This window comes from Catharus ustulatus, chromosome 28, assembly GCF_009819885.2.
Source record: "Catharus ustulatus isolate bCatUst1 chromosome 28, bCatUst1.pri.v2, whole genome shotgun sequence".
Lineage (NCBI taxonomy): Eukaryota > Metazoa > Chordata > Aves > Passeriformes > Turdidae > Catharus > Catharus ustulatus.
The window spans coordinates 6,396,353-6,422,790 of record NC_046248.1 but is presented as its reverse complement, the minus strand read 5'-3'; the positions used below and the strand labels follow the sequence as shown (position 1 = coordinate 6,422,790).

General features: G+C 50.8%; 1 protein-coding gene across 1 annotated transcript in view; it reads right to left on the bottom strand.

Moving 5' to 3' along the window:
- CADM1 (cell adhesion molecule 1) overlaps nt 1-26,438 on the bottom strand; it is a 141,190-nt gene that overhangs the window by 11,734 nt on the left and 103,018 nt on the right. Inside the window, exons 6-9 of the mRNA XM_033081518.1 lie at nt 19,241-19,340; nt 16,358-16,530; nt 12,733-12,804; nt 4,234-4,266 (exon numbers count right to left, since the gene is read on the bottom strand). Coding sequence (XP_032937409.1) covers nt 4,234-4,266; nt 12,733-12,804; nt 16,358-16,530; nt 19,241-19,340 — 378 coding nt within the window. The remainder of the gene's footprint in view (nt 1-4,233; nt 4,267-12,732; nt 12,805-16,357; nt 16,531-19,240; nt 19,341-26,438) is intronic.

The following is a 26,438-nucleotide window of genomic DNA, read 5'->3' as shown; positions in this document are numbered from 1 at the left end:
TATGGTCAATGTGCAGACTTGGCCCCACTGCAGAGCAGCAGTATGTGTATTTATATATTTATATTTATATATACACTGCTCTTTAAAAAATGAAACTCATTTGCAGTGACTGGTTTTTAAATACATCAAATCACCAGGAAGCTACACTGGAATTACCTTCTGAAGTGGGAAGCCATTTAGATTAATAGCAGGAAATTTGCTTGTGTGCCACTCTCAGGATTCAGGGAGCCCTTTTCAGATTTTCAGGAGCCTTTTTCCTATAAGTGATCTGTAAATATAACAGTCAAAGAAGCACTGGCCATACAAAGCTGCACTTGGCAGAGGAGCCCTTCAACTTTTCTCTCTCCAAAATTGCTTCTGTGCAGAGCTCCCTTTAAAGGAACTACATTTTCTCGCTGATGAAAAAGGGCAATGTTGCATCTTTTATGAAGCAAAAAAAAAAATCCTTTTCAGAATGAAATTTGCAACAATTCCACAATTCCGTTCCTCCCTGCACCTGGGACACTCACAAATGCCACCGGCCGGTGTCAAAACCTGTTGTGAGGCATTTAAATAGGCAGTAAATTACTTCTTGATTTTTCTCATTAAACTTTCATACTGGCTACTAAAGCCCCTTCTTCTCACTTCTGAGGGGATGAACTCGAAGTCTGCCACTACTCCTGTCAGAGGAATGGAAGGGAACTTTTCACTCTGCTGCATTTCCCTGGAAATGATAAATGCTGGGCGGGCAGAGCCGGCTCGGTGAGCGCGTCCTGCAGCTCAGCCAGGTGCCCTCACCAGTTCCAGGCACCCTGGCTATATTTAGGTTTCTGTGGCTCCCATGCTACATCCAGATTTTAAGGAAAAGCCGATTTCTCTCCCATGTCAGGCTCTAAATAAGCAATTAGGGATTCCGTTTCATGCCATGCTGCGCAGACAGCGCTCTGATGTTTTATTCAACCGCCCCAAGGACGGAGCTGTAAAATACATTGAGGAACGGATTTGCTATTAGCTGTACTTTTAAGTAGGGCATTTCCAAGGGGGAAGGAGGCAGCTGGACTGGCAGAGCTGCTTGGTGGTGGCACTGCAGAAAGCTCTGAGCCCTTTCCGTGGTGTCCGAGTGGCCGGAGCTCTGGCCGGGCTTTGGTTTCGGCCAAGCAAAACTCATTTTCAGGGACTGAGCACTCTCACAAAAAGGAACAAGAGTGTAACACAATAGTGTTACCTGTTCCTGTACCAAACCTGCTAAGGCCATAATTAAAAACCCACACAGGCCTTCAGGGAAGATTTTTCCAGCCTGTAAAATAATTTACCTGCTGCATTATGGGCCAAGTATTTTCTTATCACTCTTCATTTGTGATTGGGGTGTTCTTATTTTAACCTTCACTCCAGGCTTCCTGCTTTGCCAGCTTCAGAGGAGGCTTTTCCAAATGGCTCCAAACCCTACCTTTCCATGAGAATGAGCAGAAATTGTGCCTGTGCTGAAGCAGCATTACCTGGCTCTTGCCCTGCCAGGGGACTGGGGGAGCCCTGAGCCCCCCATTGCTGGGCAGACAGACGGACAGACAGGCACAGTGCCCTGTGTGGGCAGTACCCACATCCTGGGGAATCACTCTGAGCATTTAAAGCTCTCTGCTTCCAACAGGGTAAGGGCAGAATTTGGAAAAAACTGGGCACAAGGTCAGTGTGTCCAAGGTCATGGCTGCTCAAAACATCCTGCCTGAGTAGGAGCAAACATGAGCTGGGCATCACCCCAGGGGCTCCACAAAGGCCAGCAGCTCCTGGGGGGCCAACCGAGGGGCAGCAGGGGCCAGGAAATTAAAAACTGGCACCTTGATTGTGGTGGGGAGAGGGCAGGGAGGAAAATTGCAGGGCATGGCAGGAAAAGCGCTTTCTGCCCATTCTGAGTGGCGCAGACACTGCAGGCTCTTACACTCCTGGCTCCACCGAGTTCTGCCATTCTGTACTCCAGCTCAAACAGTGGGACCTGTGATTCCAGCCCCACGGGCACCCTGACCCCAGGGGCACACCGAGAGGGAGGAGGGCTGAAGCTGGGGAGCCCCAGCTGGGTGGGGTGCAGCGGAAGCACAAGCCTTCCTGCCGGCCATGACCATGCTGTTATTGGAGCTCTGGCAATGAACAGTGCAGAGAAAGGAGAAAGTGCATCAGAAAATTCACAGTTAAGCTCTCATTTTTCAACAGAAGAGTCAACAACGTTCGTGCGTTAGGTCACTCATGCATCGCTGCCGTCAACTCCATCCCGTGGGGACACGGGGCTGGCAGGGCCTTGGCTACTGCTGGGACATGCACACACACACAGGACTCCTTCCCCCCAGTCCTCTAGGATACACTCCAAAACTTTCAGTGGCTCAAAACCCTCTTTCCCCAATTGAAGCATTGTGCTGGCTCCACACTGGCCTTACATTCCGTTTTCTTTGCTAGCAAGCTCTTTTTTTTTGGGTTGGTTTTTTTTTGTTTGTCTGTTTTATTTATTTTTTTTTTTTGGTTAGTTGGTTGATTTTCTTTTTTCTTCCCCCAATTCATTTTAAATTGTTTTTGGAGAAAATCCATTTGGCTGTATTCATGCCCATGCATTTCTAGTCATTCACAGACATGCTCACTCCCATCGGACATCGGAAAGAACAAATGGCCAACATACAGAAACACCTGGTATACTCCATACACACTCCAGCAACACAAGCTTGGAAAGAAATCCAGAGTCTTCACGGGAAAAGCACCCCACAAGGGCAAGCATGGGGGAGTTCAGAAGAAACTGGCTGGTTTTAAGGCAGGAAAGTCTGTGGCAGCTCGTTTGACAGGGACAGGTTGTCATTTCAGCTGGCCACATCCCTGGCAGCGATCCTCCCCACGGAGGGGAAGTCCTCTGGTTAAAAACAGGCTTTTTGTGGCTGCCTCAGAACAAAGAAAAAGAAGGAAAAACATCAGGAACTGCTTTTAAAAATGGGGCAAGGGCTCACACTGAGCATATGCCCAGCCTGTCCTGATTGCAGCCTAATAAATGCCTGCACTGAGCCTTTCCTGATGCAAACACCTAGAAAGGATGTTGGGAGCTGTGCTGTCACCAGGGCTACCTGATCTTCTCCAAATTTAGGGAACAACACCTAGCCACAAACACGCAGCTGCAAAATCAGCTCTTGACATTTAACACAGGCAGGGAGATCGTCACACAGACAAAGCACAGTGTGCCCCAAGATTTCCCATCTTTATGCCAAGGGGGAAAATGCATTCAGGTAGGTAAATTATTTAGGATAAGAAGTGCAAGCCCCTCCACTTGATATGGCACTGAATGCTTGCTTCCCTCAGTCCTGCCCCTGACCTCTCTCAGAGCCTCAAGGGGAGCAGGCAGCAGAACAGGGTGCTCTGTGCTGGGGATTTCTGTCAGCCAAAAATCAGCCCATTTATCAGAGTTAAAAGGAACTAGAACAGCAAAGTCCAACACGGATTAGCTGTAATTAAAAATTGTCAGAGGGGTTTTGTTCGGTTCTTCAGCTGCAAAGTGAGCTTGTGCCAAAATTGGGATGCTCAGCTCCCAGCCTGCCGGCGTACGTAGGCTTGCTGGGGAACGCAGGGAGCTCAGGAAGCTGTCAAGCTGTTAGCTAGACTGCCTGCAGCAGACGAGAAGGGTTACTTTGCTAGACTGCTATGCTGAGAGGAAAGTGTTGCTATTTGTTTTCCCCATCTCCTTCTGCAGTGTAATAACACAAACTTCCCTGCCGACCTTGGAGGCGAGCGCTGCTCTGTGGAGCATCCCTGGATCCCCAGGGCTGCCCCAGGCCGGCAGACCTGACTTAAAAACTAACTCAAAACGCAAGAAAAATGTTTAAAAATAATAAAAAAAAATCTAAAAAAAAATAAAAATCTAAGAAAAAAAAATCTAAGAAAAAAAACCTCTAAGACAAAAAAAATCTAAAAAAACCCCCAAAAAACCACAACTTTTTCACGTGTGAAGTGGCTCTCTCAGTCAGTAGTGGAGAAGCACTGCCTGGACCTGGGTGCCACTTCCACGGGGTTGTGCTCGCCTGGCACCAGGATGATGCTGGGGAGCTTGCAGCAGAAATGACAAGAGCAGACAGACTTTCCAGCCTTAGACCCATGCTGTGTTTATGAGATGAGTCCACCTGAAACACAGTTTTCCCTTGAAGACTCCAGTTCCCTTTTTGGCTTCCCCTTCCCAGGCTTGTCTTGCCACTCAGCAGCGCTGAGAAATAAGATAAACAGGAATGTGATACCAACCGTGAACTGCCGGTTCTGTCGTCGCCGTTGTGTCTACACACGGGAACAGAGGATTGGAGGAAGGGAAGAAACAGGAGGAACAGCATGCAAAAAAAGGGAAAATGGAAAAAATGGAACAGATAATATATGAGCAAGCTTTCAAAGAACATTGCGTGACAAGCAATAATAAAATGAAAGGCAAAAAGCATTTGAAGTGAGTTGCACTGTTTAGAAGACATGCCTCCAGTTCAAAAGCTATGAGCCTGAGGAAAACAGTAAATTTTTCTCTTTTTCCAGGTCCTTGCCAGAACAATTACTGGTGGTTGCAAAGTCAGGGGAACAGGAGACAGGAGAGAACACCAACACCAACGGTTTGGTTGGCGGGGACAAAACAGAAGCTCCAGAGCAGGATGAGGAGCTGAGGCTCAGCACATCACTGTTACACACTCAAACACTGCCTCACTGGAGCACCCATGGCCAGGGAACAGTCTGCCCCTGCCTCTCCTCCAGCTTCCCAGCCACCACCTGCATGATGAACCATTCTTTTCAGCATAAAGTGTGTTCTAGAACTGGCAACTGTGGACAAACATTGCCAGTCCCTCTGCTGCAGCAGGTACCTGAACAGCTATGGGTAATTAAAATATCCTGGATGCTTTTTTGCTGGTTAGTCTGAAGGTGACTCTACTCCATATAGATAGATCTCACTGCAAATTTCTTGGGGGGCACTGCCTTGCCAACAGAGAGATGCTCTGTGTTTGCAACAGGCAGTTTTAAACGCCCTACCCAAATCTGAAGGCTTTTTCTGACAGTTACTTCCTCCACACCAATAGGTCTAAGCCAAATGTAACCACATTATCCAAATTTACTGGCTTATTTAGCTGTTGGAGGCTGTTTACTCTCCCTGGAGGTAGGTATTCCATGATTCCATATATTCCATATATTCCATGTATTCCATGGCAGGGTCAGTGGCTGGAGCAGGCTGGCTCCTCAGAACGTGTCACTGCAATAAATCCTGGAGCCAAGGGCCCAGCCCAGGCTGGAGGCAGGCAGTGTTTGAGTGAGTAACAGCATGTGGGAGAGCACACAGCAGCCTGGAGCTTGTGTTTTGCAGCAAGGACAGACAATTCACAGCGGCGTTTCCCCTCGCTGACATGCTGGCACACAACCCTGCACGGCCCCTGGGTGGGCAGAGGCAGCAGTGGAAAAAGGAGGACCTGGTTCTTGGCAATTTAGCTGAGGACAGCCCAGGGCTGAATTCCTGAAGCAGCAGCAAAGACAAGAATCATACAAGGAATACACAATACTTACAGATACAAGGTCTACATGCTTTAATTATGGAAGCAAAACAAATAAACCCTGCACAGTTTAACAAACTGCACCGAGATTTGCATAGCAGATTATCAAGCAGTCATTAGCCTGTTTCCACTGCCAACATAGGCTGTTCTCATCTTGGCAACCAAATCTAAGGCACCCTCAAGGAGGCCAGTGCTTGTTCTCCTGCAGAGCTCTGGGGGCTGCAGGGGAAACCTTCCAAAGCCACGAGGAGACCAAGAGCAGGGCTTTGCTTTGGTTTTGGGCAGCAATCCCCATTTGTTTTAACCAAGCAAATGGTGGAAGGGGAAATGGTGGTGGAGGTGGGGGGAAAGCCATTGTTTAGAAGGGGCTGTAAAACTGAGTATTAATTCCTGAGATAGCATCTTGGCATCTATAAATAGTCTCAATTTACTGTCTTCCTGAAATAAAAAAAGTTATGTCAGCTTTTACACTAAATAGAGAATCTGCTGGAAGCAAACTTGCATTGATGTGCTGGAAGAGATTATTAGTCAAGAAACAGTGCAAACTGGACAGTGCATCTCGCTTCCCCGTCCGGGGACAGAGACCAACAGGTTACACAAAATAAAGTTCTCAAGCAGTTGTAAGTGCGAACAAATATCCACGTCAAACAACATGTTGGCTGCAGCTGGAATGACAAAGTTATGATTAGCAAATGGTTTGGATGGTTGCAATAGGAAACACAGACCGGTTAAAGTTCAGAGTGAGCTTTGGGGAGTCCTGTGCAGCCCCGGTGTTCTTTGGGAAGGAGGACTGTGCACACTGACCCCGTGTTAAACACATGGTGCTTCTACACCAGCACGTGCCACAGGAGAGAATGTGAGTGCTTTGGTACCAAACCAGTGCATTCCTGTAAATCCATGTGTGTCCCAGCCCCTCAGTGCTGCTGCTCCCATGACCTGGAGCTTTAGGCTGGACTGGCTGACTCCAGGTGCTTTCCTGAATCCTGGGCACTGCCACCAGCTTCTGCTTTGCTTTCAAGAACAGCCACACCTCCATGTCAGAGCAGGCACACAGCACCCCAGGGATCAGCCCTCTGCCCATGTCCTACAACAAAATCCATCTCTTCTCCAGAAATGCTGACCAGCCAGAAGTCTTTGATACACTCCTGACGTAACTGATGTTGACCAAAGCCAAGGAAAGGCTCTGCTGCCACAAAAAAGCACTGTTCTGGTCACAAGCCATCAATGTGCAGAGCAGCTACACAATCACCCAAGGCTGATAGCTATAATTTAAAACAGAAAGTGGTGATGAAGAATGGGCTGGTTTACCAGGTGCAGCAAAGCCAAGAGGATGTAGAAATCACATAACCAAACAGACTCAACTCAACGTGGGATTTTCTATCTTAATATCAAGGCTTCTCCTCCCAAAGCCAATCAGGAAGAGAACTAAACATGCTGCTCAGGAAAAGCAGAACAAGGCCTTCCAAAATCTTTGTGTACAAAAGCTGCTCAGAGGCCTGGTTTATAGCTACAGAAGGCACCCAAGGGAGGAACCATTGGCCTCTACAAAGCTGCAAATTTCAGTTTACTGGGATTTCTGTGTACCACTGGCCATAAGAAATAAATATCTGCCAGCTAAGACCACTCAGATGACACCCAAGCTCTGGGCACTCCCCACCTCATTAGGCAGCTACACAAGGGCACACACACATATTCACACACATATTTATAAAATTACTGCGTGCAGGCAGCTGGGCAACATTTCTCAGAGTTACGAGCTCCACTACTGAGCCTCCTCATTTTCTCAAATGGATTCTCTCCAACTTCAAACTGTTTGCAGAGTGTGACAGACCAGGCCCTTTAAACTTGGCCGTAATTAGTCCACAGCCTCAAACAGAACAAGCACGATGGAGGAATATTAAACCCCAGCAGCAAAATGGAATTCCCCTGGTTGAATGCTGCAGCTGCAGTGCTGCAGCCTCGCAGAGGTGCTGGGGCTGAGGAGCACACACAGAATTACAGCAGCACATCCACAGAGCAGCGCCAAAACACGCTGCTGCCTTTTAAATTCAGAGAGGCTTTAGCAAGTATAGATATCCATTCAATATACTGCTTTTTAAATTGCTTTCTGAACTGAAACCAAAAGCCAATCTGATCCCTGACGCGTGGAGCTCTTATTCTTCCCGATTTTCCAGACTGCTTCACAAGTACTGACCGGGGCGAGCGCGAATTCCTGCACATCACAGCCCCAGAACAGCAAGCAGCGCTGCAAACGGATCCCTGCTCTGCTCCAGGTCCTTGGGGCTGATGGAAAGGCTACAGAACCCTTCCTGTGACGGGGTTCGAAATCAGAGTCATCCATCCATCCTCTGCCTGACCTCAGCCATCCTCTCCTTCACCACAGCCATCCTCTCCTTCACCACAGCCATCCTCTCCCTCACCTCAGCCATCCTCTCCCTGACCACACGCTCCTCCAAGGATGGATGGAGCTCTCCTCTCCGTTCCAGAGCCCTGATCTGCTCTGTGCAGTGCTCCAGGCTGGTGCTGAGTGCCCTGTCCAGCCGTGCTGCAATGGGCCCTGGGGACAGCTTGATTAGTGGACCAGATGTTTCACAAAAATCATCACAATCTGTATGGATATTGTGTGTGACCAGAACAAAAATAGTCTAAAATTAGCAGAGTGGCTGCAGCCATGCTTCTCCATACAGATTTGGGAGGATTTGGGCTTGATTTCAAGTGCAAGTTTGCACATACCCCAGGCTTCTGCTCAGAAAGGTGATGGTTTGTGCACTGCCTATGCTGTGTCACCAAAGGTAAGGCCACATATGACAGGTCCTGCCCGCTGCTGGCTGGACATGGGACTGAAAGACTGAATTTTATTTCATTTTATTTCCTGCCCCAGGCCTGTCAGCTCTGCTTTTAGCCCCTTTAATGCGGACACATCCTGGATGAAAATGTCAGAAAGGCGCAGAATCATCTTTAAATTAACTTGACATTTTACCAGGGACAGGCAGAACCTTCAACAGAAAGCAAAAGTTAAATAATAAAAAATTTGGGGGAACAAATCCCTGGGCTGCGTCCCTGCACTGTGGCATCAAGCACTGGAGGTGTCACAGCTCGAGAGCAGAGTGGGAATGCTGAGAGTAAACCCAGAGCCCTGGCTGCTCCTGCTGATGTGCCCAGCTCCTGCTGGCAGCCTGGGCATCTCCACATCCCTGGAAAAGCCAGAGACTGCAAGAGAGTCCAATCAGCCAGGCTGAAGCTGCCCTCTCTGAGCTGACTGGGGAGCAAATGTGTTTTTGTGGTTAAATTCCGTGTCAGCACCTGCAGCAGCCCCAGGCAGAAGTGGCCGTAGCTGAGCCCATCCCCACGCTGCCTCCTCACCTCCACTGCAAGGAACCCTGCCAAAAGGATCACTGGGACTGCATTCCTCCTGCCCCCAGCCTTTTTGACTTTTTACTGCTGGGATAAACCCCCTGCAGCTGCAGCTTCTCACACCACCAGCTGTAATGAGAAAAGGACAAACTCCCAGTGCGGATGAAATAACGTCTCTTGTTTTGAGCAAGTTTTTTGGCATGTGGAACGCTCTGAAAACCTGAAATGCTGTTTGTGCTCACAGTTCACATTTCCATGTGCTATTATTTTTAGAGCTCCTGGGGTGACACAAAGGTGTGCTCCTCAGGAGACAGTGCCTGCCCCCACGGGTGACAGCAGTCCCACCACCAGCTCCAGAGCTGATATTCCAGCTCAGCATCCACTCCCAGCTCTGCTCCTGCACACCTCCGAGGCAATGAGAGCTTGCTCCTGCTTGTACCAATCCTGAGCCTCAGGAGGGACTCGGAGCTGTTTGCACAGGATGGGCTGGGTGCTTCCCACGTGCATTCACTGGGGGGGCTGGAGCACCTCTGGGAATTGCCAAGTGGGAACCACTGCCTGCAGTGTTACATCCCCTGAAATACACACACACCCACACCTGCTACTCCAAGGGATCAGTGGGATTTAAAATACGCTCTAATGGGCATTCCAGGGAGGACTCAGTGCTGCTGATGCTGCTGCACAGGATGGAGAGCAGCGCTTTGCAGAGTCAGCAGCATCCACTGCAGGGCTGGCAACACCAGCAGCGTGCACGTGTCACCCCCAAAACCAAGACACCTGTGGAGAAAGTGTGGGAAATGCAAAGGTGCACCCGTGGATCCTGGGAAGCTGGGACAGGCAGGGGAGAGGAGGCTGGGACAGGCAGGAGAAGCTCTGCACCTGCCCTGAGGTGAGGGCTGGGCTGTGATTAAGGACCTTCATTTCCCAGGAAACAACAGCTGCCCAAGCCCAGCATTTCAAGGAGCGACTTCAGGGTAATTCAAATGATGCTGTTCGCTCTCTGTATCGTATTGTACATCTTAATGAAGAAAGCCACAAGGACAATTTAACTGATAAAAAAGGGCTCGGCAGCGATAACAGCTCAAACACCAAAGGATGGCTGGAATATCAATGCTGCTGGAGGATACATGGAAAAGATCAAGCTGTCATGCAGGAAATCTTTTCAAGCACCTACACTAAAGTGACAGAGGGAAAGCTCTAAAGGTCGTGGTGTCTGGAAACTTTACCACTGCTCAGCTTGTCCTTCGCTGGAGAAAGCATCAGGTCAGCTTTCCAAGAGCTCCCCCAGAAACGCCCTGAACCAATAAATCAAAAGGACAACTCCAAGGGCAGAATCTTCTAGGGTCACCTGCTAGAAACTGCTTCAGTGCAGCCTCTCTCCCCATGTTTTATTCAATTAAAGCAAGACAATTGTTTTTCAGAACTACTCCATGGTTCCAGGGGACATGAACTAGGTCAGGGTTATACTAAAAGTAGGGGGAGAAAAGCAAAATAAAACAGATTTCAAGCCCACCTCATCCTAAGGATTGGATTCCACTGGGCTGGCTCCAGGTGCCTGGATTGCCAGCAGCTCAGGGAACACCCTGCTGGCTCCCACCTCTCCTCTGCCAGACGGGAGGAACGCTGGAGCACTTGGGTGAGAAACGGAATTAAGGTATCAGGTGTCTCTCAAGGCTTTGAAAAGTGTTCCAACACTGCTATGTAATTCTAGAGATTATGTTAATTTGATCTAATTTGTTTCCAGCCACAGAGACTCTTAACTACCGAAGGGCAGGATCTGGTGTGGCTCCTGGGCACTGACTGCAGAGGAGTCAGAGGAGAATCCTCAGCTGCTCTGGCTGGGAAAAGCACACTGCACTCATGGGCAGAGGATGGCAAGATGCATGTCAGCAAGACTCAGTGCCAGGGAAGAAAAGAATAATTTCTCTTATCGGCAATAGCAAATCTTCTTCGGACAGATCGCGAGCAGGAACTGCTGGAATCAGGGAGCAATATCACACTTTCATTACTTCCCCAGACTCCTCAGCAGTTCAAAGCCAACACAGAAAAGCATCAAGAAGGCAATGGAGACCCACTGGGTCCTGCCACCAGAGTCTGAGATCCTCCACCCCTGCAAACAAAGGTGAGAGAACAGTGCTGGACAGTGCTCCTTACCCAAGGGACCTCTGCCAGGCTGATGACACGGCCACTTCCAGCTGCCATCAACACCTCCCTCCCCTTCTTATTTTTCATATAAAAAAGCTGGAAAACTGCATGAAGGAAAGCCCAAAGGCTACTGAGCATCCACAGACAAGCACTCACAGCAGGACAGCAACCAACCAAACTGTTATTTATTGGGAAGGACCAGCCACTGCTGTGGAACTGACACAGCAGGCGAGGACAAGCGAGGACAGCACAGGCTTTGGAAAGCAGTGCTGGGGCAATCCCTAAAACGACAGGCTGATAACAACCCAGATCCCAGAAAAAGGACAGTCATTAAGGTCTGCAGGCACCAAGATTAACTGAAGGGGTTATCCAAGCATCAAGACACACTTGTTCCTCTTAGCCTTCCAAAATCCACTGAAAGCACGAGCAATTACCGTCAAAGAAAGAAACCTGTGAGCACGTCCAGGTACAGCCTGTGAGACATGGCCCAGCTCCTCTGCCAACAGCTCTCAGGGAGGCTCTGAGAAAGCTTCAAACCTCCTCTGAAACGAAAGCGGGTTAAGTGTGGGAATCCAGAGCAGGGAGGAAGGGAGAGCGACCGCGGCAGAGCATCCCCGGGCGGGGCGCCCGGAGCTGGGAGCACCTGCAGGAGGAAGCAGAGCACGGCGAGGGTGGCAGGGCAGGGGCTGCTGCCCCTGGCTCGTGTAAGGCACGTTGGGAGGGAGGCTCCGCCGGCGTGTCCCTGCCAGCTGCGGGGCAAAAACCTCGAAAGGAAAAGAAGCCACGAAACGCCCTGGGCAGGGGGTGAGAGTCAGCTGAGCAGCGTCATAAAAGCAAATAAAACGTGAAGGCATTTACACAAGGGGTGGTTTACAGCAACAGTAAATGTTGTGCCATTAGCTATTCAATGGTCCATCCTCACCTGCTGTTTGTCACCTCTGCCTCAAAAAAAAATAACAAACCAAAAAATAAAACCCACAAAAAGCAGCAAGCAAAAGCAAAGGCAGCGGTTGGAATAGGAAAGGTCAGAGAAATGACAATGCGAATGGTTACAAATAAATCAGAAGGGTTTTCCTGATGAGTCAGGTCTGTGAGGAGGTATGAGGATGTGTCAGAGACGTGTCATGATCTTGCTGGTTGTTTTTAGTCATCTTTTCTCACAAGACATGGAAAATCTCACAAGCTGAAAGGCAGCTCCTCAAGAAAGGGGCTGTGGATGGCATTCACTCAATAAAAACCTCTGGTGGAATTCCCTTTTCTGGAGAGTGAGGGAGAAGCTCATCACAGAGAAAGACCAACACTTTGGCACGAGAAAAGGCACCTTGAGTCACACCAGGAGAACTGAATGGCCAAAGACCAAACTTGGTATAAACTGCTCAGAAATTGTCAGTGATGGGATGGAGCTGACATGACTGCCTGTGCTAAGGCAGCTCCAGGGCTGCTGGCACCCTGCCTTTGAAGTACCCAGTGCTGGCCACCAGTAACTGAATTAATCACTTTTCCTGCCACAATTCCCACGTTTCAGGAACACCCACACCCACAGCAAGGACCTGACACATCGAGCTGCCAGACCAGGGCTTGTGCTGTGGGTGGGTGCATTCCAGGGAAAAAAAAAAATACTGCAAGTGATTGGTTTGTTGTTTTTCCCCAGGCTTCATGCTCTGCTTATATACATAAAAGACAATAAACATTCAGGACATTTCCAATGGTTATGAAGGTACCATACCTGTGATGGTGGTAGGGATGGTGGTGGTAGTGGTGGTGGTTGTTGTGGGAGGAGGGATAGTTGTGGGGGGATCTGGATAAAATATAAAAAGGAAAATAATAAAAAAGCAAATTAAGAAAAAAAACAAGCAGAACACAACAGCGGTCAATCGTGATCAGAGGAAAACAAGGATGCTAAGAAGCAGTGCAGGGGTTGGGGACCCTTCCTGGCTAAACCCCAGGGGGAGAGCCCAGCAGCTGCAGGGACAGTGGGGCCAGATCCTCTGCCCACGCTTCCTGGGTGGAGAACCTGGCCCCAACCTCTCCCCCCTTCCTGCCTTCTACAGAGCTAAAAAAATAAATAAAACTCAGCACAAATTAGTCAATGAGAGAGAGAAATGGAATGGGAGAAGCATAAGGAAAATAAACTGCACGCTTTCCACAACGAAAAGACCAGTTTGCACATACAAGGAGAGACACAGTGGAGCTTTGGTGGGTGGCTAGGGACACATCTGCAAACCCAGGTGGGAGGGTTGTGTGAGGGGCCCTGCTGTGCTTCACAGCCCGAGCATTAACAGCACATGAACAGGTCTCACTGTCTTCCCAGGGCCCTGAACCTCACTGCTCTTCCTCTACAAACACACGGCAGCAGGATGTTAAAAATGACTTCAAAGCTGGTAAGGAACACAGAGAAACGACAACATCATTGCTGAATATCAATTTCCAGGTATGAGGAATTCCACCAAGATCTTTTAATTTAAAAAAAAAGTCAATATTTTTCTGACAATTTCAGTTGCACACGCTTGTTTTTTGCTACTAGGGCATCGTTAATGAGAAGTTTCTCTCTGTGACCATTTCTCAGATGGACTGGACCTGTTGAGATTCAAACCCTGCTGCTCGTCACGGGATTGATGTTACACACAGGGACACATCCTTATCAAAACTATCGGGCAGGAGAAGGTAGATATGAGAAGATGTAAAAGAAAAAATATGTATCAATGCCCAGATGATCAAACTGAATGCGCTAAGTAGTCAGAAAGACTTTGAACTACGGATTCATTCGGCAATAATAGAGCACGAAACCTTTCATGGGCTTTTGATTTTAGGTTTCCTCCGTAGCACGTCAGCTGTTCCTCACTAACACATCTGCTACTCTTTTATCTCTGAGCGAGCTCCCTTGGATCCCCTAATTAAGATATCTGAACTTTAATTATATACTGCACCTTTATTATATTCCACCCAACTTCCCAAGAGTTAAGGAACATCACCTCATGGCTGGCTGTGCTGTGAGCAGTCACTGACTCCTCTGCATCCCAAGGATCTCAGCCCTGTGCTTCCCTCTCTCTCCTGACCCACCCAATTCCCCAGGAGCAGTGGGGACCCTCCCAGCTGAGGCACAGCAGCCCTGGCCAGGGCCCCAGACCCACCCTGGCCAGCCTGGGACTGGCTGTGCTGTGGGCTCTTCCTCCATAAAAGGAAAAAAATAAAAAAAAAATTTAAAAAAGCCCCCCAAAAAGCTGGAGTGCTAATCGAGCTGGAAGTTTCTAGCAATGCACCTGCCCACGCCCATGGGGAGGAAAAGCATCAAGTGAATTTTAGAAATGAGCAGGTTTGCAGTGTGTGTCAGTGTGACTGCACATCCCCATCCCACGCTGGGAAGGTGCTGGGCAGGGCTCAGCTGCTGGAAACCACAGCAAACCCTGCAGAGATGTCCCTTTGAACAGGACTGCCTGAATGCTGCCTCTCCTGGGGCTGTGCCAGACCCTGCCCTGTGTCTGCAGCCCCCCAGCTCCCACCCCAGCGTGGCCTGGACAGCTCACACAGCTGGCCTGGAGGGGACAGTGAGGCACGGCCACCACGGCTCCTGGTGCCCACAGAGACTGGAGCACAGACACACACCCAGAGCTGCTGGGGAACTGGCTGCTGCTGCTGGTGAAAAAAGCCAGAGGGGTAAGAACTCCACTGAGCAGGGTGAGACCCCCAGGCTGAATCCCCTCAGCAGCAGCTCTGGACCAGGAGGCTGCAGCTGACACCCACAGCCCAAACACTCCCTGCCCCCTCTGGATTCTCCCTTTCCAATCAAGGGCTAAAAGGATTCCTTGTGCTGTCCAGAGTGGCACACCTAGCAGGATGCCCCCAGATGTGCAGGAACTGGAGATGATGGTGTGCAGAACCCTTCTCCTCCCACGAGCAGCCCTCCTCTACATGGGCACCCCATCTGCCAGTTGGAACCCACAGCTCTCCATCCCCTGGGAACCTGCATCTCCTTCCAAGAAATGCTGTCCTGGGTCTCCTCCTGGGGATTTAGTCCCAGGAAGAAGCAATCCCAAGGAAGTCCTGTGCTGTCTATTCTCGCTCACATGCAAAATGCAGAGTAATTATGTGAGGTTTCCCACCAGCTCTAAACCTCAGGTCAGTAATGCTGGGGAGGTTCCCCAGCCCTGCCTTGGCCCAGGATGGCTACACAGAACTACAGCTGCCCCACAGCTGCCTCATGGCAGCAGCTTTCATGGTTTCCACCCCGTGGGGAACTCCTGTGTCCAACTGCTCTGCTCTCTGCAACATTGGTTGTTTCTTCCAACACTGATGTAAGCAAGCGGGGTTTTTGTACTGTCACCATGTAAATTACCAATCATAAATGCCTATCTGACTTCATTTTGTAAACTGGAGTCTTGTGGAGTGAGAGGCACTAGAAAAACTACCTACATTATGGGGTACATGGGTTTTGTATAAGCTCAAAGCTGTTGCGACCTTGAGTCTTTAGTCTTGAGTTTCTAAGACTGGGCTTAAAATCACTCCTGCAGAGGTGGCATTTGGAGAGGTATGGGAGGTTCTCCACTCCTTGACTGGATCAGAGAAACTACCAGAAAGCTCAGACTGCAGAGCTTCAGGCTGTGCATGGAACAAACTTCAAACCAAGGTTCTGTCCTGCAGCATCGTTCAGGTCGGGAGAGACCAAAACCCACCAGGAACTCAGCCCAGCCACACACAGCTCCCCTTCACAGAGAAAGTTCAGATATGCAGCCCAAGGAACAGCTCATCATTAAACTGGGGGATTGCTCTGCAAGTGTCTCCTGAATCTCCACTCCATGCAACACCTCACGGCAGGAGCGTGAGGTTCACAGCGATGCCAAAGGAACGCAGAGGAAAGGAAGAATTAGAGCAGGTACTCAACAGTGCTTTAAATGATGCTGAGGCATGGTTTAGTGTCTGCCCAGCTTCAGACAGGCTGAGGGCATCTCATTCCTCCAGTTTATTTACTGGTTTGTAATTATCTGGGGATGCTGGCTGATTAACTCGCTAGTGAAAGGCTCAGAACCCCCTGGACCATCGCTCAGGCCACTGGAGGAGGCGTCACCAGAAGAAATGACTGAGAAGTCCAAGGAGAACTTCACAGTTCTCCCCACGCCCCTGCTCTGGCTTTTCCTAAAAGCTCCCCAGAGCCAGGACAGGCTCTGTGCCCGCTGCACACAGAGAGCCCCAGCAGCACCCCCAGCCCCTACCCCAGCCCAGCACAGCCTCGGGGCCTCAGCAGCTGCCTGCAAATCTGGCATTGAGCAAAGGTTAAGTTCTGTCACAGCTTTCGGAGCAGGGCATGTTGCAATGAGGTGCAAAGGATCTAGAAGAACGGTGGTTTTCTCACGTACCGTATACAAACAGCATGTAATCCGCATGTGATTTCCCCACCGCGTTGGAAGCCTCACAGCGGTATGTACCATTATCTGTTTTGTTTAGGTTACTAATGAGAAGGTTTGAACCAGACACTACAACGTGTTGAGGCATCTCATCATCTACTCTTAACCACCTCATGTCCGTAGGCCTACAGAGGAGGGAGAAAAAGAAACAGTCACATTACTATTTTCCTATGGTCAAGATGGCATCTTCAAAAGTTCATCCACAGACAGAAAGCCCAAACCAAGAAAAACTGTAAAGAAACAACACATACTTTTTTTTGCACTACTCAAGCCCAGATGCTGTCAGGCTTCCTCAATTTTAATTTATTTTAACCCAACAGGAAACTGTATCCAGAGCTTAAATTTTCTGAAAACACTAATGCAAGCAGGAAGAAAGTTCATTAGTGGTTAATCATTCGCTTACTCAGCAAACCTGAAAGCTCTGAGGCTACAGACTCAGTGTTCATCCACGGGGTGCTCTGAGGGCAGAGCTGGACAGCAGAACAAGTGAGGTTTTGTCAAGTTTGAACCCTTCCCCAAGCTGCCAGGGACCTGGTGCCCTCAGCAGGGGCTGTGCCGTGCACTGAGCGAGTTCCAGCCCTTCTCCTGCCCCCCAGCCCACCTGGCAGCCCCTTCCTGCACCCCACACTGGGGGAACCCTTGTGGGCAGGGGGTCTGCATCATTCAGGGAATGAAATGAGCCTGGTTTGTTAGAGCTGGTAAAGACTGGAAGTGCTAAAAGGCTTTTGGGGGGTTGAGTTTGTGAGGGTGTTATTATGATGTGTTTAAGCAGCAGTGAGGGGACAGATCAGCTCTTTCTCAGCAAGAAAATTTCAGCACCCTCCAGGAATGCTTTAACTCCCTTAAAGGGGAGTTTCCAGCAGCACAGCACTCCTCAGCCTGCCTGGCTCCAAGGCTGGCAAGTGGCACTTCACCTTGCTGGAGGTATCCCACGGCTCAGGCTCTTCCCTGGGTCCAAACAGCACATGAGAGCCAAGATGCAGAAGCTCCTGATGCTTCAACATCCCAGCCATGCCACTGCATGGATCCAGCACCAAGCAAACTCAGCTGGGACTGGCTGGCTGGATTTGGACACGGGCTCAGTGCTCTGTCCCTCGCTGCTGTGGCACACGAGCCACGGTGTGGGCAGCAGAGCCCAAATGCAGTTTAACTCCAGCATGGGTGGGAAGGGTTTGAATGCTCCTGGTTGGAGTTTTTGAAGGGCTCTTTGTGCTGTGCAGTCCCCAGGTTTCCCAGCTGGTACATGGCACGGCAGCCACTGCTCAGAGAAGTGTGTCCCTGGATGCCCCACAAGTGACCATTTCAGCATTTTCCCACTTCTGCCATAGTTTTAGGGGATTGTGTCTAATCTAGCAAAATATCTCTATTAATACCAAATAGAAGTTTCTCCTCTCTGCTATTTTTCCCCTCTGAGCTTCCTTCCCCCAATATTTATGTTGCCAAATTTTGCAGAGAAATCACTTTGCTCAGCTGGAGAAACCCCCTTCACCTAAAACCTCTGTAAAAGATTTCATGAAGCCTCTTTCTCTTAAAAAGATGGAGCCAAACGCAGCTCATTATTGGACTGTGTATTTTCTTAGCTTCAGGAGACCCAGGCAGAGTGACCTAGAGAAGCCAATTCCCAGCACATCACCAGCACCACGCAATGTGCAGCGGCAAGCTGCCAGGGAGATGTGTCTGTCCTATTTAACATGGGAATGTCTTACTCATAGCCTGCAAGGAAAAAATGTAGAGAAGCCTGTTCATTAGATTCCCAGCTGATGGCAAATGGGAGGCACTGCAGGTACCCAGGGGAGCAGGAATGCACAGGGGCTTGGCAGGCTCTGAGCAGGGAATAGCTCCTAAACGGAATTCAGCAGGGACGTGCCAGCCTCTGATGCACGGGGAAGGGATTGGCCTCGTGCCCAACAGAACAAACTGGCAAGTGGGAATCAAGCAAGTACTATGGGAACCAAGAAAATCGTGTGGAAGGGGATGCAGGCTACCAGGGAGGATGGCACTGCCCTGCCCACAGCGCCGAGCTGGACGGGGTCCAGCTGCCCACGCCCCAGCTCTGGGCACGCTGCCAAGGAGGCACTGACAGAGCTCAGGGATGTTTGCAGAAATCTTATGGACATGACGAAAATAAAGAAGGATAGTAAATACTTGACAGCCATAAATCCAAGTGGAAGAGAAAGTATTTTGAAAAAAAAAAAATAAAGCCGACAAAACTTAAATTAGAACAGCAATGAAAGTGTGAGAAAATCTACCCTCCCTTGCCAGGATTTTCCTAATGCATAAATTTCTTCAACTGCCTAAGAAAGCCTCAAGGGCTTGGCAAGAAGACGAGAGAGAATAAAACTGGTGTTGTATAAAAACCACAGGGGGCACCAAGGGGGAGGAAAACCATCACACAGTCAGCACGAGCAGAAGCATGGACTGCCTTACCTGGGACCCATCCCACCTCCCCAAGGCCAGTGCTGCCTGCTGGGCTGGCACCCACACACCAGCACCTCCTGGGGCCACAGCTGCAGCCCTGACCTTGCTTCTGCAGACTAACCAGACCCAAGGTGAGCTGCAGATTAATGCCACCCAAGCCATTCCCTGGGGGAAGAGGTGTCCAGCCGGGAGCCTTTCCCTTCTGCACCCGAAAGCTGCTGCACGGCGGCCAGTGGAAATCCCTTGGCCATTGGGTGCACAGGAATAAATGCAAATCTAACCACATGTCTTTGGGTGCAGGAAGCATCTCTCTCCTTTGCTGTGGGACATTGTCTTCTCAGCAGAGAATGGCAACAGGAGCAGTGGCCACGCAGCATCCCGTCACCACCGGCCACCCCAGGGAAGGGTCCAACTTACTGTGGCTTTCCAAAGGCTGTGCACGTCAGCTCCAGCGGCTCCCCTTCTCTCGTCAGGCCTTGCAAGGGGTAATTCTGAGAAACCCGCACTTGAGGCTTATCTGCAGGACACAAAACACGGCTCTGTGAGCCCCGCTGCAGGAGGAGCCGGAGCCCAGCACCGCCGGCACCGCGCCGGGCTCTGCTCTCCGCTCATCCCCGACCCGCTGAGCCAAAGGGAACTCCTTCCATGCTGGGGGGAGCTGCAGAGACGTGGGATGGAAGGGATTGGGGTGTGTCAGCGGTTTCTGCACCACAACACCCCGAGTCCACGAGTGCTGACGCTGGGCTGGACAAGAGATGCTCGTTAGAGACACAGACAGAGCCACGGCCACTGCTGCCTCTGTGTACACAACAGGAGGCTGCACCTCCTCCAGACGAAGCTCCTCTAAATCCTACAATAAACAGAGAATTAAAGCATGGATAGTTAGGGAGCCAACTCAAAAACACTTTAGTAAGACCCTGCAGGAAAAAAAAGAGCCAAACCACAAACCCAGAGTCCACAATTAAAAAATTCATTACCTCCCATGACTGAAACAGAGATTAAAAATGCAATCTGAGCTGTAGCTAAAACATTATCAGTGCAGGGAATCAATTCAAGGCTACAAGTGCCATTAAGCCATAGATATTTTTCAGGAATTTACTCAACTGTAAGGAACAAAGGAAGGAAAAAAATCAGTATGCATAAAGGTTGAAACAATTTAAATGTTTCTATTTCCTTTGAGAGTAACTGCTACCCAAAATATTGGCTGGCTGCATTTTATTAACTGTGTTTAACTCATTAACATGCCTCCTATGGAATAATAGAGATTAGGAAAAAAAACCTGCGTGTCAGGATTTAACCAATTTAAACTCTCATAATTTTCAGTAATGGAATAAGCTACACAAGTAAATCCTCTCCCGAGATGACTCTACCACAACATTTCATCAGCTAATCCCTGTTACAGATGCTTCCTGCAGCTCTGGAGCTGGGCTGTGCCTGTGGGCTGGGGCAGTGGGACAGCAGCACTTCGGGGTGTCACCAGCTGAGGGGACACGTCCCAGTCCCACAGGACATGGGGCAGCTCTGCTGTGCCTGGAAATGCCTCCAGCCCTGGAGTGGCAATAGCTCTGCACGAGGAGCACGGCAGGGCGAGTTCACCGTGGTGTTACACAGCAAATAAATCACCTGCCACATCCTGGGCACTGCTCACCACCCCATCCACAGCTCCCACCCCAGAGCATCTGATCCCCTCTGCTGATTGCTCTGTGTCCATGCTGTGGAAGGAGCAGGAAACCTCCCCAGCCCAGCTCACTCAAGGACTGAAACACTTCCTTTTGCTGCTTGCCTTTCCCTCTGTATCCCCCTTCCATTAGGTGAGTTTAGTATTTCTAATGAGCTGTTTACTAATGACAATTACTTATGGAAATCAGGACAATACAGCCAGGCTCACAGCACTGAGAACAAACTGCCACCTCCACGAGTTCCCACCAAGTTGGGTGAGCCCTTCCAGCCCCTGGGGTTCATCAGCCCAGCGAGGGCACTGAACTGGAGCTGTGCCACGGGATCAGGCACTGCGAGCTGTCACCTGCAGCAGCAGTCTGGGTTTGTCAGCACAACCCCAGAGCTCCCTAATGGAGCTACCACAGCAAAGGACTCGCCAGCACGCTGGGAATTACAGAGGGCATTAGGAAAATGCACCCTGAAGGGTTCAGAGGGATGGCTGGACACTCCAGAGAACTGGTTGCCATCAGGATCACGGCACGCAAAAAAATGTCACAAGAATCTGGCAGGGCAGTGGTGTCTTCTTCCCTTTGTCCAAGGACGTGCCTTCAGACAATCTCACACTCTACCTGCAGTGCTCAGGCCGTGCCTCACGCCCAGTGAGTGTATTTGCTGCGGATTATGGACTCTGAGAGCAGTGAAACACTCCTGGTTTCTGAAATGCCGAGCGCTGGGGGACCCCGAGCCCGGCTCCTGTGACATTTAACAGCTCATGGGCAGAGCAGTGCTGGCTCCACGGCGTGCTCCAGCCTTTGCCACTGCCCTGGAACCAGGGAATGTTCCAGCAGGGATGCCTGGGGCTCTGTGATGACCACCTGGGATGGAAACACAGGACACCAGGCAGAAGCAGCACTCCTCACCACCAAGAGCACCCCAGTACCCCAAAATCCTCAACCTGGAACTCCCTAACATCACACCTGGATTGTCACATAGAAAGAAACTCTTGCATCTGCACACCCAGGCCCTGCATGCTCCATGGCAGCCAATTAGACCCAACAACCCAGAGCTATTTCCTACTACGCCTCTTTCCAGCAGCTTAAAAAAAAACAGCCTCGTAATTTAATAAGGCACCTTTATTAAGCTAAATTCATTCAAAAGCTCAGAGTGATATACAAGGTTAAATACCAGTCGTCTAAAGGTTATACTGTAGCAGCAGCCAATTTGAAAAACTTATTACAAAGCCATTCTGCATTTGATGAGATTTCTCTCACAACAGGCACAGCACGTGTCTGTGCACCGGGGTCTGCTGGGGGCTGCAGCACCCCAAAACCCTCACCTACCAAAAATCCTCACCTTCCTAAAATCCTCACCTTCCTAAAAACCTCACCTCCCAAAACCCTCACCTTCCTAAAATCCTCACCTTCCCAAAAACCTCACCTTCCTAAAATCCTCACCTTCCTAAAATCCTCACCTTCCCAAAACCCTCACCTTCCTAAAATCCTCACCTTCCTAAAACCCTCACCTTCCTAAAATCCTCACCTTCCTAAAATCCTCACCTTCCTAAAAACCCTCACCTTCCCCAAAATCCTCACCTTCCCAAAATCCTCACCTTCCCAAAAATCCTCACCTTCCCAAAACCCTCACCTCCCAAAAACCCTCACCTTCCCCAAAATCCTCACCTCCCAAAAATCCTCACCTTCCCCAAAACCCTCACCTTCCAAAAACCCTCACCTACCAAAATCCTCACCTCCCAAAACCCTCACCTTCCCCAAAATCCTCACCTCCCAAAACCCTCACCTTCCTAAAATCCTCACCTTCCCCAAATCCTTATCTTCCCAAAACCCTCACCTCACAAAAACCCTCACTACCTCAAAACCTTCACCTCCCAAAAACCCTCACCTTCCTAAAAACCTCACCTTCCAAAAATCCTCACCTTCCCCAAATCCTAATCTTCCCAAAAACCCTCACCTCCCAAAAACCCTCACCTCCCAAAAATCCTCACCTCCCAAAAACCTTCACCTACCAAAATCCTCACCTTCCCCCAAAAGCCTCACATCCCAAAAATCCTCACCTACCAAAACCCTCACCTTCCCAAAACCCTCACCTTCCCCAAAATCCTCACCTCCCAAAAATCCTCACCTTCCCCAAAAATCCTCACCTTCCCCAAACCCTCACTACCCCTCAGGATGCCACCAAAGCCTGCAACCCATTGACTTTCACAGCTCTCAAGCTCTGTGCTTGGGAACTTACCAAACCACTCCAGTTATTCTGCATTTGTCCCAGTTCTTCCTTTTTTAGCTGCTCGCCCATTTTTGTGCCATCAGCAAAGATTATTAACAGTGACTTTTTAAGAACTTCAAATGCTTCAACTGAACAGCATCAGGCCAAGCACCCAGGCCCCTGTGTTCCCTCTAAAAATACCAGCACTGCTGATTACTCCCTAATGACTATCCTTTGAGATCTGCCAGTTAGTGATTTCTTAATCCATTTAAACATGCACTTCATCGATAATGCTTAGATGTCATTAATCAGCCGAGATAAAACATTACACCGAGTTCGGGCCCTTACAAAAGCCTAAGCCTGTTATTTGCAGCCTGTTATTTCCTTTCATCAGGCCAGGCCAGGATCTGGGAGGCAGGGGAGCTCCCTGCCCCACAGCCTGGGTGCTCCAGGGGCTCAGAGCTGACCAGCACAGCCCTGGGTGCTCCAGGGGCTCAGAGCTGACCAGCACAGGGTGCTCCAGGGGCTCAGAGCTGACCAGCACAGGGTGCTCCAGGGGCTCAGAGCTGACCAGCACAGCCCTGGGTGCTCCAGGGGCTCAGAGCTGACCAGCACAGCCCAGGGTGCTCCAGGGGCTCAGAGCTGACCAGCCCAGGGTGCTCCAGGGGCTCAGAGCTGACCAGCACAGCCCAGGGTGCTCCAGGGGCTCAGAGCTGACCAGCCCAGGGTGCTCCAGGGGGGTCAGAGCTGACCAGCACAGCCCAGGGGCTCAGAGCTGACCAGCACAGCCCAGGGTGCTCCAGGGGCTCAGAGCTGACCAGCACAGCCCAGGGTGCTCCAGGGGCTCAGAGCTGACCAGCACAGCCCAGGGGCTCAGAGCTGACCAGCACAGCCTGGGTGCTCCAGGGGCTCAGAGCTGACCAGCACAGCCCAGGGTGTTCCAGAGGCTCAGAGCTGACCAGCCCAGGGTGCTCCAGGGGCTCAGAGCTGACCAGCACAGCCCTGGGTGCTCCAGGGGGCTCAGAGCTGACCAGCACAGCCCAGGGGGCTCCAGGGGGCTCAGAGCTGACCAGCACAGCCCAGGGTGCTCCAGGGGCTCAGAGCTGACCAGCACAGCCCAGGGTGCTCCAGGGGCTCAGAGCTGACCAGCACAGGGTACTCCAGGGGCTCAGAGCTGACCAGCACAGCCCAGGGTGCTCCAGGGGCTCAGAGCTGACCAGCACAGGGTACTCCAGGGGCTCAGAGCTGACCAGCACAGCCCAGGGTGCTCCAGGGGCTCAGAGCTGACCAGCACAGCCCAGGGTGCTCCAGGGGCTCAGAGCTGACCAGGCCAGGGTGCTCCAGGGGCTCAGAGCTGACCAGCACAGCCCAGGGTGCTCCAGGGGTTCAGAACTAACCAGCACAGTCCAGGGTGCTCCAGGGGCTCAGAGCTGACCAGCACAGCCCAGGGGCTCAGAGCTGACCAGCACAGCCCTGGGTGCTCCAGGGACTTAGAGCTGACCAGCCCAGAGTGCTCCAGGGGCTCAGAGCTGACCAGCACAGCCCTGGGTGCTCCAGGGGTTCAGAACTGACCAGCACAGTCCAGGGTGCTCCAGGGGCTCAGAACTGACCAGCACAGCCCAGGGTGCTCCAGGGGCTCAGAACTGACCAGCACAGCCCAGGATGCTCCACGGGCTCAGAGCTGACCAGCCCTGGATGTTCCAGGGGCTCAGAGCTGACCAGCACAGTCCAGGGTGCTCCAGGGGCTCAGAACTGACCAGCACAGCCCAGGGTGCTCCAGGGGCTCAGAGCTGACCAGCCCAGGGTGCTCCAGGGGGCTCAGAGCTGACCAGCCCAGGGTGCTCCAGGGGCTCAGAGCTGACCAGCACAGCCCAGGGGTCAGAGCTGACCAGCCCAGGGTGCTCCAGGGGGGTCAGAACTGACCAGCCCAGGGTGCTCCAGGGGCTCAGAGCTGACCAGCCCTGGGTGTTCCAGGGGCTCAGAGCTGACCAGCACAGCCCTGGATGCTCCAGGGGCTCAGAGCTGACCAGCCCAGGGTGCTCCAGGGGGCTCAGAGCTGACCAGCCCAGGGTGCTCCAGGGGCTCAGAGCTGACCAGCACAGCCCAGGGTGCTCCAGGGGGCTCAGAGCTGACCAGCACAGCCCAGGGTGCTCCAGGGGGCTCAGAGCTGACCAGCACAGCCTGGGTGCTCCAGGGGCTCAGAGCTGACCAGCACAGGGTGTTCCAGGGGCTCAGAGCTGATCAGCCCTGGGTGCTCCAGGGGCTCAGAGCTGACCAGCCCAGCCCAGCCCAGCCCAGCCCAGCCTTTCCAAAGGGCACGCTCTGCTGGGTCTGCCACAGCCAAGAGGCTCCTGCCCAAGTGCTGGGAAAGCAGCACGTGGTGCTTTTGGCAGTGCCAACAGGAAATCTGGCACCAAGGGCTGTGCCAGGGATTCAGCCGAGCAGGCTCTGGCCTCTGCCAGCCGAGCAGGGGCCGGCTCCAAGTCTAAAATCCGTTTTCTGATCCCTGCGTGGATGGCTGACGCACCTCCTGGCAAACCTGCTGCCAGATGGCATCCCCAGGAGCAGACCTGCTGGCCAAGCCGTGCTCCTGCCCACTGCAGGTAAATCCAGCCTCAGCATTTCCCAGATAATGCTCTACACATCTCCCTTCAGGTGGGCATTGCTTCATCCAGCTCCTCACCCTGCTCTCTTCGGTGCCCAGGAGGGCTGCTCAAAAAACTGACTTGTGGGAGTCTCTGCTCTCACTCAGGGAAGAGCAGAAAAAATGAGGTTTTCGATATTAAAAGAAGTCAGTAAAGTTACCACTGATCCTCAGGTGTAAACAACAGCCACCTTTATTCCAAAATCCAGTGGGGCTGCTCATCAGGAATGCACTGTGCGTCAGAGCCAGCCCAGCCTGGCAATCCCCTGCCTGCTCCTCACCTCTGACAAGGACAAGAGGCTGCACTGCTGGTTTTCAGCCAAAATACAGAAATCTATTCAATAAATAGATCCCGTGTCTAAAATAAGGAATGAGCAGGACTGGCAGATCACAGCTTGTCTGGAAGAGCCTGTCAACCCCAAACACAACTCTGCAAAATTCACCCTTAGCAAAAGCAATTTAATCATTTTGCTTGTTGCGGGAAAAGGAATGCCAGAGCCCGACAGGCATTTTGGGGATAAACACTTCTCTTTTAATATTTAAGCACACTCTGCTGCTTAATGCCTGCAAATGGCAGAGCCCCGGCCGCCCCACACGCTCCGTGCTCCCAACAACATTCCTCCGAGAAAACCTTATTAATGAGCTCACAAACGAGCACCCAACTGGGAAATGTCACAAACAAGAGTGGCTAATGCCCCAGAAAATCAAATAACTGAACACTCGGCTGATTGTGCTGCTTTTCATATTCACTAAAAGAAAAAAAAAAAAAGAAAGCTTTAAATCAAAGTTTCTGAAGGGGTCAACACCTCGCTGAACAAAACAACTCATTTATTTGCTTTTAGCGATCTCCAGATGATAAATTACATTGATGTTAATAACTTCACTGCAAACTATGCAATTAATATTTGTACTGGACGGAAATGTAAGGATTACTGGAGATGAGGCAGCAAACGTATGTGGCTGATTTTAAACATAATTGGGCACAAAACGTTCTCCTATCACAACAGCAGAGGCTGCAACAAGACTCCACTGGGGCAGGCTTTCAAGGTACACGTGTAGGAATTACAAAAATGAATGCACAGGTAATTATAA